Source organism: Rhagoletis zephyria, unplaced genomic scaffold (assembly GCF_001687245.7).
Source record: "Rhagoletis zephyria isolate East Lansing unplaced genomic scaffold, Rhagoletis_zephyria_1.1 Rzeph_scaffold_06176, whole genome shotgun sequence".
NCBI lineage: Eukaryota > Metazoa > Arthropoda > Insecta > Diptera > Tephritidae > Rhagoletis > Rhagoletis zephyria.
The window spans coordinates 2,305-22,954 of NW_016163259.1; the positions used below are offsets into that span (position 1 = coordinate 2,305).

Genomic DNA, 20,650 nt, shown 5'->3' on the forward strand with positions numbered 1-20,650 from the left:
TTTCGGCCTATTTACTTAATTGATGCAGCTGGTTGGCATAATTCTTTGGAAATGTGCGCTCCGCAGGGCATGTGAGCCTAAATATAGGTGCGCGTAAGAGCTGAAAAAAATTGATCCTGCTTCCTAATCAACAATGTTTCTTTAAAGTGGAGTAGCTATTTACTATTTGAACTATCAGATCATCCGGCAGGGATCATGAGTCTATCATGTCCTAATCGCAAATCAACTACCCTGGAATTAATAATTTGCTACGTAGTACGTAGAAGTGCCTTATCGAAGGTAGCAATAGAATGTCGTGGAGCTTGGAATAAGCGCTGCCTCCTAAATATCTTAAGTGTATGGTATCTCTCTCCTGGTATAGGCATTTTACTAAATTTTTAGTCCGTATCTTCGAACGTTGTTGCTCCTAAATTAATTTAGCAATTCTTTAGTGCGCACACACATGCACTTAAGTATGTATGTAAATTAGGGTGGATCACTCTCCTTACAAAAATTATCCGTCCTGATTTTCCATCGCTAATATAATATGTATTATATTTTTAGACTTCCACCAAAATATTTCGGAAAAATATTAAGATATACATGAGCTGCACTCATTTGAAAATACCTCCAATAATCGAGTTGTGTATAAATAAAATTAGTATTTGCAAATATTTTTCCCAAAAAATCTCCTCAGATGATAGAAGAGTTTAAGCTTAAAAGCTCTGCATAAAACTGTTTAAAAGTTTATAAACGGAATAAAACACGAGATTTTTAGAGATATTTTAAAATCAGCCTAGCTCAAGTAAATCTTAATCTTTTTCGGAAATATTTTGCCTGGAGTCTGAAAATATAAAAAATTTTGTAATTATAATGGAAAAACGGCATTTTTTTTGGTGAGGGACCCTATTATACGTATATGTACACACTTTAGAAACTGTTAGCCATGTGTGTACCTAAGTAAAAAGGTTCTGGCTTTTATTTTGACTTTCTAAGAATGAGAAGAAAGTTGTTTTGCAGGAAATACCTAAACATCTCACGTATTTTATGAAGATCAAAGTTTGTAATATAAGTATACTAATTTATCAATTCTAACAACAGCAATAATCAATGAAGTTAGAATACATAACAAAGTATAAATAATATGGGCACTTTGGGGCATAAAGATAAAATATGCAGGAACTTAGTACTAGTATATATTTATTTGTGCATATCTATTCATATACAGTGACTCAAACGAGCGTTCGCATGGTGATTTATTTTAATTTAGAATGTTTTTCAAGTTGAGAATTTTTTGTTAATTTTTTATGCTTTAAGCAAAACCATACACATACATATGTACATAAACCAAATATTTAAAATTTATACCAAATTTACAAAAATTTTACCAATTTTCATCAAAATTTCAAATTTTTTAAACTGAATTTCTATAATACCTTGGGAATTTAAAGCTCAAAAAATTTTAGTACAATAAAATTCAAGTTTTCATTGGCGTTGATTTTTAATATATTTTTTTTTTAACTTTCTCCCAATATACACATGAATTTCTTATGGAAAAAATTAAAAAAAAAATCAACGTCTCCTTTTGTAACCAGTGCGGCACCAGTGCATTTCTCCACAGGGTACATATGCACTCACTTACATATACATATACATATATACAATATGTACTAAGAAAGTCAAAGTTATTCGAAAATAGATGCCGGCATCATGCGGCGGCGCACGTCTGTCTGTATTGTATTTGAGTTTGTGTATGTGCGTTTAGCTAGAGCGGTAAAAGCGTACGTGAGTTGCAAGCCAAAATCCAGACAGGGAAATGGAAAATGGATGCTTTTTCGTTGGAAATATGTATGTACATATTTGTATTCGCCAGATATGGCTTATTTACCGATATTTGGTGCTACTCTGCTCCCAAGTAGCTCAGAGGTAATTTATTGGCGATTCTACACATAAACAGTAAACAATTCAAGCTATGTACATTCACGCTACATAAGTAAGCATGTACTTAGAATTTATAAATTTTGGGGAAATATGCGAGCTGAACATTGGCAATGTCTGACGAACGTTGGCATAATAATAATTGTATTGTATGAGTGGAAAATTAAACGTGTCAGAATTATTTAACAAATTTTATGGGTAATCTAGTTATGAGCGCTCATTTGTATACTAAGCGATTTGAGTGAGCGTTGGGAATATGTGTACATAGATGAGGAGATATGCATGAACTTTCGATATTGCGTTAGATAAAATTAAATATTGATTAAAAATACGTTCTACTTGCTGAAGCGAGAAAAAGAAGGCATGTGAAGTAGTTTTGGGAGAGGCAAGCGACTTCTATTTGACCAGCTAGCCATTCTCTGACCGTTTTAAAATATTATTTTCCCACTCTCCGTTTTCAGTTTTCGTCTACCCTCTGTCCACTGCATATGACTTGCTTTGCTCATTCGTAATATTTAGCTAAATCGAATCCAAACTAAACTGCTTTAAAAAGACTAACTCAATTATCCCCACTTAAAGCCTATTTCCACCAAAACATTAGCTGCAGTTAAGAGCTCAGATAAGCTCCATTTTCGTTTACTTGTATTTAATACTAGCAAATAACCAGCGTTCTTCACTGCGCCTTAAAAGTATTTTTGTGTTGTTTGATACCCATATTGTTATACTTCTCTTTACTTTGTCAATTTAATTAAATAAAATTTTTCAAACATATGGCAACGCTCCTGAAAAATATTTTCGGCTGTAAACTTTCCTAAACCTCTTCAGTTTGATACCCAAATTACAATATTCAATTTATCTTTTCAATTAAATTAAATTAAAATTTTCAAACAAGTGGCAACCTTGAACAAAAATAGTTTCGGTTGTAAGTCTTCTCAAACCGTTTTCTTTTAACAGCCGTATTGGAATATTTACTTTATCTTATCAATTTACTTAAACTGCGGTTTTCAAACAGGTGGCAACTCTCTATTTTTTCATTCTATATTTTAAGTTATACGTCTGGAAATACATCGGTGAAAACTGCATTCAATTCCATGCATTAGTTTTCGAGCGATATGCATACAAACATACAGACAGAGAGACCGACAGACGAAAATTCTAAAAATTGTTGAATTGGCTTCTGTTGCTCTAATACCTATTATGTCGTATAGATGAGCAATAACAATTACGCGCTTCGAGTTCTATTCTCCTTTTTCCAATAGTCACTAACTGCGGTTAGGGCTTGGTGGAAATGAATAATCATGTAGTTAAAAAAAAATGCAAATCCTACTATTTTTAGTCAAGCCGCGCGTACCCACATTGTCGCATAGAAAATATTGTGCCTGGCAGTATGCAGCTTGAGGTGCCCAACTCAGTCTCATTTCTCAAACGACTTATGAAAAAAAAGTTTGAAGTCTTAATGCTGAGATTCTAAAGCTACCAAAATTATTCATGCTCTTCTAGTATGTTTGTTCTCTTTACTGATATGTACATATGTACATGAGTAAATACTAACAAAATTAAGTACGCTTGAGATACGTCTCTACTTCATTTCCCATGCATTTCATTTAATTTCTTACTTTGATACTACTTAATCAATCTTTGCTACTTTTGGAGCATTCTCTCCTTTGCTGCGCTCTAGCATTGATACAATGTTATTTAAAGTGCACTTCGTTTCTTCAAAAAGTAGATATCAATTCAATTTATTTGAGTGCAGCGGGAGTATCTTCTAGTTTGTACTGTGGCGTGCAATAGATTTGTATATCTTCTTTTACTCACTTACTTACTACATTTTATTTACCATATTCTGTGATTTTTGTATCTTTAATACAATTTGCTATGCGTTCAATCCATTGGAAGCTGTGTGAATACTTAGAAGCGAGCAACTTTTGCAAGAAAGTGAAACCATCTTAAGTAGTTGCGTACTTTTTGCTAAGGAAACTCAAAGCGTAAATGTTGACAGAAAAAAATAAGATAGCGAATACTCACAAACATTTTAAATGAAAATACTCTCAAACATTATAAATAGCTGTGAAGAGGACTGACAGTGCGTGTTTCTAAGAATTTGCTTTGTAATTGCGCAAGGCTAAGCATGGAATGCGGAATGTAAATTGAGTAAGCTTTCCAGAGATATTGTTATTTTTTTTTTTTATTTAAAAGAATTGCGGTACGCAATGCATCAGTTTTATTTTGCGCCAATTACACTTTACATTTTTATGTTTTACTTGTCCACAGAGTCAGCTCTTTTTTGCAACTTTTATTTCTATAGCCTTGCCTCAACCTCATAACGTCCATTGCTGCAAGTAACACCAGCTGCTTCACTACATATTCACAGCCAAGCCATTCATTGCCTCGTCGTAGCGCCATCGTCAACGTTGTTGCCGTTGTCGTGGACATAGTCGTCATAGCTCATTTGCCTAGCAAGTGCCTAATTGTCTTTATTGTCAGACAATAAGAATTTCTTAACTAAGTAACTACATCATTTATGCAACAATGGCGTGGCACACATGGCATAGAGCCTGGGTTCTACAAGAACTAACTGCCATGCAGTGGTATGCTTAAATATCAGAAGCAAGAAATTGAAATTAGTCAACTTGTGTTGCTCATATTTACGAGACAGACAAGTGCCGTCGACACTGGAAAGCCTAGTAAAGTGCACATGCATACAGATACATACATTATATGTATATCAAAAGGTATATATATGTACTAAAAAAACAGTTCTTCCCTCTCGTCAGTTCGTGTGCATTGAATTTGTCGTGACTAGATTAGAAGAGTAAATAAAAATTATGAAAAATGAAAAATTTAACATAAACAAAGTCCGTCTATTTATTAGTCACTCACAGCTCCGCGTTTGATTGCCTTGCTTGCGTTTATGTTCACAACTTCCTGCCTTCCTGCCAACGCAGCAAACACACATCCATCATCAGTAGGCAAATATTTGGTGTCATGTAGGAAGTGAAACTATAGACGATAGACGTGGACGCAGTGAATTGTGCGCAAGCGTGTCGTCAAATAATGATTCGCCTGCTCCACAAGCAGTCAGCGGTAGAGTACCATTGCACAGTGAATTATGAACAGTAAATTCCAGTTTTGAACCACTGAGCATAGTTGCCGTTCAAAAATATTCCGAAGTGTTTAAATGAGTTATTTTATTTTTGCATTGATTGAGTCACTACTCATGGAACGTGAGTTGAACGACGCTGGGAAGGAAGGCAGGAAAAAGAAAGGAAGCAATAAAATGTTGTACGGTAAGTAAAAGTTCTATCGAAAGTGAGCTCTCGTCAAAGATTACTATTGCGATACAAAGAAATAAATATCACTAAAATCCACACCCTATTTAAAAAAGTCATTAACTGTTAGTAATATTTTTCGTACATAGTGTGTAAATCTATTTAGATGTAATTTGGATTAAATAACCAAAAGGGCTGTTAAAAAAACACTAATTCACAATTCTGTAATAATAATTACCTACTTGGCAATGTCACAGTGAAAAAATCGGTTAACGAAAAGCGAGCATACTACTTCAGTAAAAAGAATTTCCTACTTATGGGCAAGATTTTTAAACAGAGAACAGTTTTTTAAAGTAAAAAATATGAAGAAAACAATTCTGGCAGTATCACCATTTAGTTACGTACTAAAGTGTAAAATAAAGTGGGGACAGTTTCTTGGCATTGGAACAGTTAAGCACAATATTTCAAAAATATTTTAAATAAACCTAATAATCGTTAAATGTCCTGTTAAAGCAAAAAATTTACGCGGACTTGTTTGCGGTACATGGGAACAGTTTTCTTTTGACTTTTAGTATTCATAAAAGGCTTTTTAAAGGCTATTCAAAATCCAAATAATGGAGGAAATGTTAAAGCTGCAAACTCACGTTGATGATGCTGAATTTTATCTACATGCTCTGGGAGCAGTTCCACATAAAAAAAAAGATTTGAAAAAAGTATCACTTGCGTTTTTTTCCCAGCTAGGTCTCAATATTTGCGCATAAGTTAAACTAAACTTTAGCTTTTTTGATGTAAAATTTAGTACCTTTGCTGGTTGATTTTTTCTTTCTACCAAACTCAAACTATGTTACTTATTCAACAAAATGTATTCCCAACCGAGATTTTGTATTTCTTTCAGCAAAAAATATAAATATTAGCTTTTTTTAACGCTGGCTTGTTTCACATTCCGCTATCGAATGATCGCAACGAATGCGAGTAGCAAATTTTCGCATTGTTTTTTTGTTTTTCATAGTTACCGTGAATTTCATTTCTCTTCATATCTCTCAACCACCTTAAAATGGGTCTGTCTGCTTACGGCCAAGCCGGTGTGCCTGTGTGTACAGCATGCAAATTACGTCAAAACGACAAGGCACTTCCGTTCTGCATCTTTAAAAGCTGGAATTATAAGCATTGCGCCAATTTCGAGTCCCTACTTCTAGTCTAGTATACAAATTTATGACTTGACAAACCACCTTCACACAGCACTTGCCTGCTCGCTGGACCACTTGGCTACACATGTACACGTAGTGGCGCATAATGGGCTAATAACGTCGTTAATCAAAAAAAGTCTCACCAGGAGTAAAAAGAAAATCAATTTGCGGATTTTTCGCAAATTTTTCTCTTTTTTTTAAGCTTCACTTGTCGCTCCTCTGAGTCTTGGCGTCGTCGCGCTGCCAGCGGAGACTAAGATAAACATTTTAATTATTGAATTTATTAAGCCAACTGGTCGCTAGCTGCAACATTTCTGCGCTATGTACAGCCTAGCTCCGCTATGGCGACAATGGCAACATCTGCGGCACAAAGCTCGGCTTTGTAGCTAAGAACCGCGGCTGGTGGCGATGCATCGCACCGTATTAACTAAATCACAGAAGCGTAGATAAGCTGCTGCTCAAGCAGATACATTTTTCAATTTGCTGCCGTTTTTATATTTTTCTGCCATTTTTCGCTTGTAAAACTTTTATAATAGTTTTAAGCTTTTTTTTTTTGAATGTTAAAATAAATCTCGGCAATCATATAAAACGAATGCAGCTGCCGTCTTAGCCAAAGCGCTTTTGCTGTTGTTTTCGCTCTAGTTGAAGTCGTCGGCGTCTCGTTCGAAGGCAGCAAAAACAACAACGCCAAACCTGTTGAAGTGCTCCCCAGTGAGGTTTGACAGCGACGTTGACTCCTGCAGGGCTTCAAAACTGGTTCACTCGGTTTGTTATTAATCTCTTTTCTGTTCTTTTTTTTTTGTTCAAAGTTACGTCTTCAAATGCGTTCCTGCAACTTTTTACATCTTCAAAGTGTGTGTTTACCACTTGTCATTCGAGTAATTCGTATTTTTAGATAAGAAATGGAAAAATGCGGGCAATAAACGGATGGAGAAACAAGCAGTGGCAAGCGAAAACATTCATATCCATAAGCAGATGCGTATTTTTACATACATATGCCTGCGTACAAATAAAATCGAAATTGCCGAGAATTGGGAATTGGGAATTAATGACTATGCATCTCACTATGTAACATTAAAAGGAGTTTCATGTTTTACGTGATACGTAAAAACGCTGTAAACAATAGAAAGTGAAACAAAAAAATAATCAAATCTTGACGTAAGCTTATTTTATAAAATAGCGTTACGCTTGCGGCCGGTATGTTGCAGGTAGCTTCTGGCTTGGATTACCGCCCTGAACAAAAACTTGTCCCTTGAGAGAGCGATTCATTAGATAAGCACAATGGTAAATTGAACCACGAAAGTGTGGGTTAAGTAAATTACGATTACCATAAGCTCTGCATACTTACATACATACCTATGTACATACATTTGCATGTGAGTTGAATGCGCGGGTGTTACGCGGATCATTGAATCGAGAGTTCGAAATTTGAAACTCTGAAAACAAAAACACAAACAAAAAAGTTTAAGCATTTGTTGTTGGTACATGCGAGTACATGTACACAGTGCACAAAAACTGATGTATGGAATTTCAATAAAAATACATAAAAAAAATTATGTATAGTAAAATTTTTCTGTTTATGAACAGTTTTTTAAAGTAGGAACAGTTTCATATATGAGTAAAAGCTATCAAATATGACTTCAAAACGTTGTTAAGTCTTAATAAATCCTCCCAAAGAATAATTTTATGGTCTGGGAACAGTTTTTGATAGTGAGCACAGATTTTTAAGCCGCAGTAATTCACCAGGAAAAACGATTTTTTGATATTTGAAAATTTCTTCTCAACGAAAACTACAAAATATGTTTTACTTAGCAGTTTTAGTAGATATTTTATAAAAACCATGCTCATCTTTAATTTTTCTTTATAGAAGATATTTTTTAAACTTGAACAGCAGCAATTTAAATATCATTTGAATGCAACAATAAAGCACTCACGAATATTATTTATTAATGTGCATACGTGCGTACTCTCATACAAACATACAAATTTTTTCATAAATGAAATCCCTTCCAACAGTCATTATTATGAAAATGGCTTGGAGAATTTTTTCCACTCACACACAAACAAAACATTACCTTGGCGCCGCTAACAACAATAAAACGTGACTGACCAGCCCAATAGCAACTTAACAAAAATATTCGTTAAAGAGAAATCAAAGTAAAACCAAACATATAAATAAAAATAAATTGTCATATTAAGCATTAAAAACAGTAGAGCTTCTGCATTTCAATTTCGGTTCATAAATAAATCAAACTCGAACAAACTTTAGCATAATAATAACTAAAGGTAAATAAAAATGGTGTGTGAGTTTTGAGATTGAAATTTGTTTTAAATTTTTTTCCTTTGAGAACCTTTTGCTGTAAACATGTGCGAAATGTAAAAATGTTAAGCTTCAAACTAAAAACGTTTCAGCTAAAATTAATGCGAGCATTGATAGTTAGTTGTACGCTGGTTTGTGGGTTTGAAATAATAGTTATTTTTTTTTTAGCCCATAATCACTGTGCGCTCAATAAACTTTAATCCCGTACTTTTTTGTTACCACAAGAGGCATATCGATGTCAAAATAGATATAATTTGCACAAAATTTGTAGACGACAACAACAAATGTTGTAAAAGTTATTTCGGTGCTTTAAGTAAAACACATTTGAATAATTTGTGCGGAATTAATTGTTGTATGGCATTTTGCGAAAAAAAAGTATGATTGTAAATCAAGTGAATTTGTTATACATATATTTATTAACATTGAGTGCTTCACAAAGCATGAAAGACATTTTTTGTTTGAATTATATCAACAAGTAGTCTGTTATAAGAGCTCTCTTCTCGTATGGGCACCAATGAGTTCATCTATAAAAAATTTTTAACTTTGGGGATGAAGTGTATTTTTTAAAGACCTTTAGGTTCCCAGTTGGAAAATTAGGAGTAATTCTTAAGAAATGCTTCAGAAGGGGCTTTTCCAATAAGATCTTCTCAATGGAACTGTATTAGAATACATATATTTCAACAGGCCTGCCATTCGAACGCAGAAAATAAGGTGTGTTTCCAAAGCAACTGAAGTAAAATTTATTAAAGAATCGTAGTAGGCGTGACGGCGCATGTTTATGTATGTATTTCATGTACATTTTTCCAATCTTATAAAAGCATGCCATTGAGCATGGCTCTATGCTGATTACTGGATAACCAGCACTTCCGTTGGATATACACTGCTGGTATTGGGAAGTCAAAGGGAAGACCCTTGCCTAAGTTAAAGTGAGAAAACTTCTCCTTCGAATATCCTTTTAAGTTGGGAGCCTTCTCTCGTATTGGTATCATCCCTTTATAAAAAAAATAGTGGGCGTCTACAATAGTCGATAACCGCCTTTATTACCAAAATTTTTGTCATTCATTCTGACATCTCTCACTCTGGTTTCTTTTTGATTTATAGAGGCTTTTAAATACATATTTTCTAGGCCGTTGTTCAATGTTTGCTTACACAATTCCGTAAGCAGTTAGTTTGATAATGACCACTGTTCCGGTATAAAATTATGACCGTCATGCGATCCTTAACAATTTTAAATTAATGCTATAGTAAACGCTTTGATCTACTAGAAAAAAAGAAGTTAAAGTTTATATATTTATTTCTGGTTAGAAAATTCGAAAAATTCTATATTCGATAATTTTAAATATTAAGTGCTGTAATATTATAGCTATTTTGGAATTTTTGTGAGGAAGTGAGGGACTGTGCTTTCTATTCCCTTGTATTTAGGTACATTAGTATGTGTATTTTTATACAGACATATAAATGTATGTACGTACATATATGGACAATACAGCTCCACATATTCATCCAATTATGCATTTATGCGTCATTGGAGCTAAGTGTATTGTTCTCATCGCATGGCTTAGTTTTTATTCTATGACATCGTTGTCATCTCGATGGCATGGTAAACATATCGTATTGTAGTTTTTCATCATACAATAATAACAAATACAACAATAACAAATAAATAAAAACAATCCCACATATCGACTTCATATGCATATTCCCCGGAGGCGAATATGAGCTGCAGCTGTTGTGGTCTAAATAACCATGAGCTCCAACACACAAATTTTTATAAACAAAATACACGCTTATGTAGATACATATGTATTTATACTATACCTCTGTATACCCAGCAGCAATAAGGCGGCCAATTTTCCGAAAAGCACTAGTACCTCACCAGTTAAAATTTAACCCGTTTGAATTGGACATTTGCATCAAAAATGTTAGCTTACGACCAGTCCGNCATGGTAAACATATCGTATTGTAGTTTTTCATCATACAATAATAACAAATACAACAATAACAAATAAATAAAAACAATCCCACATATCGACTTCATATGCATATTCCCCTGAGGCGAATATGAGCTGCAGCTGTTGTGGTCTAAATAACCATGAGCTCCAACACACAAATTTTTATAAACAAAATACACCCTTATGTAGATACATATGTATTTATACTATTACCTCTGTATACCCTGCAGCAATAAGGCGGCCAATTTTCCGAAAAGCACCAATATCTCACCAGGTAAAATTTAACCCGTTTGAATTGGACATTGGTTTGCATCAAAAATGTTAGCTTACGACCAGTCCGTAAGGAACCTTTTTAGAAATAGACAAAAAATTAAACTTTCACAGTTTTGTACATACAGAGTGGTGTTGTATAGAAATTTTTATCGGTAATAAGTTCAGCTCAATAAAAAATGTCCAAGCAATACAACTCTGTGCATGTCAAAATGCACCAATCGCTCCAAGTGATGGTTTGAAAACACTTTTACATGTTGTGGCTGTAGCTGAGTGCGCAGAGATGCTTGCTGCTATTGGTTGTGCCGTCAGCACTGTACGAGTTCAAATCCCATTGACGGAACATATGTATAATTTTAAATTTTTGTTTTTCGGATTTTCTCAATTACGAAAAAGCATCCATGAAGTACACAACGAAATCGTATACAAACTAAAACAAAAATGTAAAACTGAAATGTAAATGGACTAGTCCAAAACCAAATAATAAAGAACAATTAACCACATATGACATCTTACGGTGAGTTGTTGGACCGGTGCTTTTCCAATTCACGCCAATGTTAAAAATGGCAGTTGAAACCACTAGCAGCGGAATTATGAGGGACTATCCGCGGGCTAACCTAGGGTGGGTCCGAATTGTTACCGGGTATAACCACATACGAGTTCACACACACACACAAAATAACTCGTCCTCGATATTATTGCTATTGTTGTTATTTGATATTATTGCAATTCAATTTGTCTAATGGACTTTTATGCTTTGTGGTCGGCCGGCGCGACGTTCGAAAAGCGGATATTTTTATATTAATTACCAGTTTTCATGGTTTGCTATAGCTAAATACAATAATGTTTTTTTTTCAACACTATTCGGCTTTCATGTACTTATGCATTTAATGGCAATTATTTCATATTCATGATTTTTTCAACAATCGTAGCGGCTGTTAGCTTAACTTCTGCAATAACCTAGCGCCAGAAAAAAAAAACTTTTCTAAAATACTATTAAGCTAATGACCGACTTTTATTTGTCACAAATTTTTATGGCCAATGTGTTTGGCTATGCATTTTTAATCACCACGCTTGTCAAATGTATGCGCCACCCAAGCTCTGCTTATGAGCAATCAACCATAGCCATCAAATATTCTAGTCACTCAATTAATTGTGTAATAAATTACATTTTATTGGCCTTAATATCACCGTTTTACCAAATTTTTCGTGTACATAATAATAAATTTTAATAATGATAATGTGTGTATGCACGCCAGTTTCACTAATTACTTTCTTCCTCTATTTTAGGTCCACTCTCAGAGGTGCAGACAGCCGTGGGTCTCGAGGTGGCGCTGCCATGTGACCTCATGCCCGGCACAATGATGGCCGATAAGGTGCAATTGGTCATTTGGTATCGACAGGGCAACATCAAGCCAGTTTATACGTAAGTAGAAAAGGATATTAATAAAAAATTAGTAATTTTATTAGTAAAACCTAATTGAAACAAGTCTGACATTCCTAGTAATAATGTGAAATATTGTTTTGGAAAACGAGGGTTTACAATACGGTTCTGTACTGTACACATGTACTAATGCAAGTTGTAATCAATTATTTAATGATTAATATAACAGAACTAAGCACTTTGGGTCATTGGATATAAAAGCTGTTGTGGAAATAGTAGTTAAATTCAATTCGCAACTCCTAATTATGTTCGAACTCTGCCATTTAAAAGCCTAAATCGACTAAGTAGCTAAAAAAAATTGTGACGCCTCTAATTTTCCCTCGAAAATAACAAGGGATAAGGGAATCTTACTGCGCCCAAATACATAATTACCCATACAAACCCCAAACCCCCTAAATTCAATTTTTTTTATAAAGCCATTGACAAAAAAAGTTAAAATTTATTGCTGTCTGACCAATTTACCTCAAATTCTGAAAATTTCCTTTCAAGGAATCCAAAAATATCTAATATTTCTAACCGAATAGATTAGTGTGAATGAAAGTAGTACTTATCTCAGGAGCAAATGGGTTAAAAACTTCCTCACGGCATATACAAAATTTTATAAAAAACAATTATAATTATCCTTTATGGATTTACATACGAGTACAAACATACATACGTACCAATATAGCTCATCGTTCGATTTCTTTTTGGTTCGAAGCTTGTGTCCTTCTATTAGACCAATACGAAGTTAGAACAGCAATAATTAAGCTTAAGAACAATAAGTTCCTTAGCATTTAGCAGCACGCAAAAAAATGCAGCTGCCTTTACGGCGCCATGCCTAAATTTATAATCCTAGCCACACTGTATTAGCCAGCTGTTGAACAGAAATTTGTGCTTCGTCAAAAGTGGCCAAAACCTCTTCGCGCCGTTTGCGGTTTCGGATAAGGAAACTCACTCTTCTGCTAATTCTTAAGTCTGATGGCAGCGGTACCGTATTTGGCAAAGCTCGTGTATGGAGATGGCATTGATATAGTCGATTTTCACACTAGATGGAGGCAAAATAGGATCGATAGCATAACACTTGGCTTGGTAGGCAATTGAGCAACAGAACATTCTCGTCATACAATAACCACCAGCTCGTATCATGCGTATACTTTTTTATGTCGCACAAATATAGATGAAGTCAATCAAAGATTAGAAAGCTTTGTGGGTTTCGAGAGAGCTTTCGTATAGACCCAGACTGATAAACGGTTTTATCCCCAAATAAGAAGAAGATTTCTTGAAAAGTTATCGGCAAAAAGTTAAAGGTAATGAAATGAAGCAGATAAATTTGCATTCGAAAAAAACACGTTTCTGTTTTTGGTCCCACAACAAAGGCAAAAACCTACTTGGCGCTTGATTAAAAGAAATTGATGCACGCAATATTTGGTTTTTAGTTTTTATGAAAAGCTTCCTTCATGGCAGGCGTAAACTCGGAAGTTTGCGATCGCTTTAGAATTTTTCTTTATGCATCTGGTACCTCGATGATGTTGCTTGGCCCAACTGAGTAGAACCAGGTTTCTCCAACTACCTGCAACGGCTGCCAAACAAGTGTGTGAGTAATTAATAAAAATAATTGCTTGCAGTATTTAAGGCCATCTTAAGATAACCAGACTCGAAAATTTAAAAAAGAAAATACTCATCTGCATTTAAAAAATATTTTCAATAATGACCCAGAAGTAGACCATATGGAATTATTAAGCGCCTCGGTTGTAAATCGACATAAATTAGCACTTTAGAAAGCAATAAATCTTAGAAATGCATAAAAGACAACATAAACGAGGGCACCCTTTAGTGAATCTTGCTGCGTCTTACCACATAATCGTCCATTTTACTATACAAATGTATGTACATAAATAGAAGCATAAATCACTAATTTAGAGAAGCATTTGAACCATTTATGAACGCATGCCAAGACAAATTAAACCGCAACGGCAAATAAGCTTAAATGCATTTCAACGCACATTCATTTGTATGCTTACAAGCCCATAAGTACATAATTTTGAAATGATGAATGTGCAACTCATTAAATGCTTGAATTACATACAAATAGCGTGTGACTTGAGTACTTAGTTATACACAAATGTAGGGTAAACATTAAAAATTTACTTCGGATATATTTTTATTTTATTTTTCCTTGAAAATCAATGCAGATGCATTCATGGCAAAAGTGGCCTCACCATAAAATTGTATGTTAATAAAAAAATAAAAACAAATTAGAAAAAATATTTTAATGCTTTTAACGCTGCAGGGAAGGGATCGTGTCGTTCACCAGATGGGCAGCGTATGCATAGACCGGCGCTCAGCCAGCGGCTATCAATACCGGCGGTTTGTTTAAGAGAGCGAGTAGACGACGAAAGTGCAATTAATCAGGGCTTAGCTGTAACAACTGTAGTGCATAGCCACAACTTTTATTGCATGCAACTGTTTATGAGTGGTTAAGCTTTTTTATTGGACTACCTTAGACCTTTTCGTATTAAATATGTCTTTGATTATTGCTGACACTTGGTCGCGGCGACTTTTTGTTGCTGCTCGTAAAATTTGATGGCTTATAGGAAGCAGCTAGCTTACAGTTACTCATTTATGCATGTACATTAGACTGCATCACTCGCCATCCAAAGAAAAATACTTATTATATTTAAAGACTTCCACCAAAATATTTCGGAAAAATATTAAGATTTACGTGAGTTGGGCCGTTTTGAAAATATCTCCAGAAATTGATTTTTTTATGAATAAAAATAGTTTTTTTAAGTATTTTTGAAAAAATCACCTCACATGACCAAACAGTTTAAGCTTACAAAATCTGCATACATATGTATATTAAACAATTTTTCAACGGAATCATTATAATGACATTTTTGATGCTGTTTTTGAAATTTTTTCAGAGATTGGTTTAAGAAAAACTTCAATAACTCAGCCAAAACTTTACCGATTTAGATCTATAAGGTATCTTTATTTGATGTATTATGGAACGAATTTCCGTCATCCCTTGTCAAATTTGGTTTGTCTCTGACGGAAATTCGTTCCATAATACATCATACACCCACCCTGTCGGAAACAACAACAACCAAAAAGGAAGTATCTTTATTTCTTTGCAAATAAACTCATTCAAAGTATGAAAGAGAAATGTAGGATGTGTTGATATTTTAAAAAGAAAAAATTGGTAGGCAAATGATTTTTTCTTGCAAAGGAATAAAAAACCGAATTTTTTTTGGTGATCCAGTCTAATGTACATATGTAAATACATAAATTTAAATCCAGCAGATGTATTTATGTTTGTATGTATATAGTACGTATGAACCCAATTTAAGATTTGATTGGGGTCAATTCTCCCGATTGACTGGTTGCATTTTTGATGGCTTAGCTTGTCTGCTAGTGCGTCAACATATCAATTGATAGGCGAGTGACACAAACAAAAAGCATCTTGCAATAAATGTATGTAACACAATTGGGGGATTAGGAGGGTCCGATAGCTATTAAGGTGGACACATGTCAAAGGAATTTGGTATATCGGGAGGTAATGGCCTGGGTTAACTCGTAGGACATTTTTTGAAGAAAATTTTTCAAAAGTTAAAATCATTTAATATAATAAGTTAAATAAATTTGTAACACCATGGGGTGTAAAACGAAATGGGCCCAAACCCGATTTATTACAGAAAATTTTTTAAGAGTGCCAGCTGTTCAGAAAATTAAAATTAATTAAATCAAATATTTTATATGGGTATCCACGAATGTTTTGAAATTAAACATCAAATTAATTAACAGTTAAATGAAGTATTTTAATACGGGTATCAAACGAGTGAGGTTGACGAAAGCTTTATTTGTAAACGTTTTGAGAGGGTTGCCACCTGTTGAGAATTTCATAATCAATTTCTAGTCAAAAGAAAGAGGTCTAAGAAAGCTNGAAGTATTTTAATACGGGTATCAAACGAGTGAGGTTGACGAAAGCTTTATATGTAAACGTTTTGAGAGGGTTGCCACCTGTTGAGAATTTCATAATCAATTTCTAGTCAAAAGAAAGAGGTCTAAGAAAGCTTTTTTTTCGAAACGATACCTGTTTTGAGAACTTCAACTAAGATTTATTTGTAAAATATTTTTCAAGAAGGTTGCCACCTGCTCGAGAAGTAAAAATCGATTTAATTAATAAGTTAGTTGAAATCTTTTAATATACATAGTAGTCAAGGAGTTTATGAAGGCTTTATTTGTTTAATTACTTTTATTAAGGGTGCTACTATGTATGAATGTCAAACGAGAGGGGTTTTATCTCTAAACTACTTTTGAAAAGAGAGGCTTATTTATAAATATTTTTCAGAGAGCTTCCACCAATTAAAAAGTTTCAGCTTAATTTAATGAAAGCGGAAATAAAATGTTGCAGTACGGATGTCAAACGGAAGAAGTGGAAAAAAACATTTTTTCCCAAAAATACTAGTGAATAGGGTTGCTACCTGTTTTAAAAGTCAAACTTGGGTAATTAAAAACTTTAGATTATTAGTTTGTTCAAACATTGCATCGAGATATCTTACATATTTAAACCAAATTATTATTAAAGTTTTTTTTAAGATAGTTGCCACATTTCCCAAATTTAAAAGTGATCCACCTTTAAATAAAATAAATAGAGCAAATTTGGCTTAGATGTGAAACTACGAAAGATAAGTTGTTATTCATATTTAAATGTCCGAATAAGGCACAAACGTGGATCATCTCCTGAAGTACAAATTTTATTTTAGAATACCCAGTAAAGCAAATAGCGAGACTGAATCGATTAAAATAACCATGAGCATCAAAGTAATCAGCATAATTCTATAGTATTCGGTGTCACGGATTAAGATGCAGCTTTGAAATTTGATACCATAACATGAAACCGCATATCACGCGGCTGGGACAGCGGTAAATGCTAGTAAATCTTAAATTTTAAAAAAGTTAAAAATATTTTTTAGAGATTCTTAGATTTTAAAATGTATGGCTTTATGACAATATCAAAGTTATAACACTAAGGGCCGGTTGTTCAATGTCTGATTAGCACTAATCAGAGGTAGAAGCTCCGGTTAAAAACAACGACTGCTTTATCGATCACATGTTATATGCATGATGACGAAAACGTCGATAATGATGTTTAACCTGCAAGTAGTGATAACCAGACATTGAACAACCGGCCCTTAGTGTATACCCCTAATCAAAGCTTCGCCTCAAATGTAAGCAAAACATTTGGCAGATTCCGCATACGCCACATGTCTCTCTTCCACGACACGCAGCAAAAGTCCTCTACTTTGGTTTGGTGTACTTCCTTTCGTTTTTTTCTTTTACCCGTAAGCTTTGTTTTTGCGTTTATTGCCGAACTTATTTTACTGTTTTGCTTTGCCTAATTTAATTTGATTCGTTTTCTGTAAATCGTGCGCCTCGACCAACGCTTCGCCAGTTTTTTATAGTGTTTTGTACGCTACATAAAACTTGAATTTAAATTGCTTCTGCGCCCCAGCAGACAAAAAAAACAGCAGCAGATACATTTGCGCAGTGGCGGACGTTTGATTTCTGCTCTTTCTGCCTAATGTCCTTATTTCTTCAGTTATTTGCCGCATTTGCGGTACCGCAAATAATTTTTTTCCGGCTGATTAATCATTTCAAGTGTTAGATCGAAACCGATCGACAAAAAACACAATCAAAAAGTGTATAAACAAGAAGAAATTGAAAGAAAAGAACACCAGAGAAGTGCTTATGTTAATCGATTTCAATTTTTATTTCTGTCCCTTGGCTTTGTTGGTGATTCTCTGTAACATAAAATCAAAATCTATTTGGATTGTAGTTTGAAAAGTTTCAAATGCTTTCGTGCATTGGAAATACTTCAAGGCAGAATATGTTCTTTTTTAAATTTCTTTCTTTCCTAATCGAAAACTTATGCGCTGGTGAAACTTTGCATAGAACTTTGCTGTCCTTTACCTGCACAAAAAATCAATAAATATCGGCAAAGCAAACTTAGCATAAAGCATAGTTCCTGTGTTTTAATATAACTTTGCGCATACATATCTACATATATTGGTTGCGTACAGCATATTGAACAACCGCACGGCCGCATGTCAATTCCCAAGTGCCTCATAAATGGCGGGTTAAATGTGAAAGAAACAAAAAATGTTTGGTGTTGGGGGACTATTTAATGCCTGCCGTTAAAATAAAATGGCAGAAGAGGAATAAGCTGAAATACAATAGGTATATTCACCAAACTGAACAAGGAGGAGTGGCACTCTGGCAACAGTAGTTGCTTGAGCTGATCTACTCTTGTTCCAGACTGCCAGGTCACTTGCTCCCTTTGGTGGGTTTTAAATATAAAAAGTAAATTTGAAACATAAACTTCTACTTTTTCTTGACTGCCGCTGTAACGGTCTAAGCGAATTCGTTGGAAATCAATAAAACACGCCAGTTATTTCTCTTTTGACGCCGAATGGAAATGGCAAGAGAAGCCAAATCCTTAGCGACTTGGTCTTTCCATCGCAGTGTAGGCTTTCCTCAGCTGCCACTAACCGTTGTGGCTTTGAATACTTTTTTGCGGTGGAGTGTGTCCATTCGTACGACATGACCAAATCAGCGATGCCATGGGTATTTTCCATGCTTTGGCATATTGTGAATAACTATACTAGCTATCCACACACACTGATAGGGGCAAATCAGTCAATATCCAGCAACTTTATTGTTTTTCAGCCGTGCATGGGAGATCGGCTTCGCCATCTTTGACTTCGCGTTTAGTTTCATATTTTCTATTTTTTCCATTGCCATTATTGAACCCATTTTTCCAGCAGGCCAGCATCCTAGATCTTCGTACTCACGAATTTCGGGTGCTATAATTTTTTCTGCAGTGGCGTGGCATTCCATTAAATCGAACCACTTCTTCGGTGGCGGTACGTTAGGAAGGTGTAGTCCCATGTCTCAAACAACTTCTTCGGCGGCATTACGCTTGGAGCGGAAGATGTGGTCCCATTTCTTGCATACATCGATTTGCTAAACAGTTCAAATCGATTTGGTTTAATTTTTCAAATCTGGGGATACTCTTTTAGCCTGCTGAATTTTTGTATGCTATACGCTAATGGTACAGACTTCGAGTACCATGTTTCGAACCCCCGCCCAGTCGATTAGCCTCCGACCTATAACCGAAGCTATTTTTGGAGGCTGAATTTACCGATGCTGGTGCCAGCTTAACATTGGAATTGTCTAGTAGTCGTTCCAAGTTTCGTTTCGGCGCATGAACACAAATGAACATCATTTTCAGGAATCGTTGTACACGTCACCAGGGCATTTGCCTTGCCTACTTAACTCCGTCCATCGCATTTTTCGGATGACTTCACAACCTTGATCTTACCGAGAATATCAACTAACTGGAGAGAGCCAGGGTTATCAAGGGACAGGAAGGATTCTTATTATAATTAGTGTCACGTGGCGCTACCCAAAGTCGGCGCACAACCAGAACCGAATAAAGACGCGAGCTCAAAAGTTGACAGCGAAAAAACGCTGGCAAAAAACATTTCGTCAAAGAAAAACTTAACATTTTTGACGGCAAAGATAAACGTGTTAAAATAGTCGACGTCGAAGAAATGCGTAAACTTATTTTCGCGGTCATCTACCATCCCTAAATTGGCACGTCAAGCACCAAGAAACTGTCAAAAATCGTCATGCCCATAAAATTTGTATGAGCAAATGGAATTTTCATTTTTGACAGGGCGTTACGTGTTGTAGTTAAATGCCGAAGATGGAAAGAAAAGGAAAATACAAAAAAGTTAAAGGGCGAACGAGATTAAAACGAGAGGAAATGAGAAAACGTCAAAACTTACGCCACGTTGATTTACATACATACAAATGTATGCATGCAAGAATTACTTGTACATATATACAATATGTATATACATACATACGTGTATATTCCACAGATGCTTGTAATTTTATTTCACCCAGCCGAACATTTTCGCCCCATACATTTACTTATTTTGACATTTTAATGGCATACAAAGTGCGGATGACAGACTTAATGACTCTCGAAGGTAAGTAAATTTGGCCATTAAAAAAGAAAGATTGAATTAATAAGTAAAAACCAGCAGCATCCAATAAAGCGGCCTAAAGCCAACCACCGCTCCATCAACACATCAACAAGCAATATGGATATCCGGTGTGAAATTGGCGGAAGAGCAACACAACTACAACGATTTCCACGAAAGCAAAAGTACTAAAGAATGCGATTGAAGGAATAATAAAAATAAAGAAAAACTTAAAAAATGTGAAGAAGTGCGTAA

The 20,650-nt window shown here is 34.8% G+C and overlaps 1 protein-coding gene across 1 annotated transcript in view; it reads left to right on the forward strand.

Moving 5' to 3' along the window:
• LOC108372934 (hemicentin-1-like) overlaps positions 1-20,650 on the forward strand; it is a gene marked incomplete at its 3' end in the record, with an annotated part of 32,864 nt that overhangs the window by 1,065 nt on the left and 11,149 nt on the right. The window contains exon 2 of the mRNA XM_017628756.1: positions 12,206-12,341. Coding sequence (XP_017484245.1) covers positions 12,206-12,341 — 136 coding nt within the window. The remainder of the gene's footprint in view (positions 1-12,205; positions 12,342-20,650) is intronic.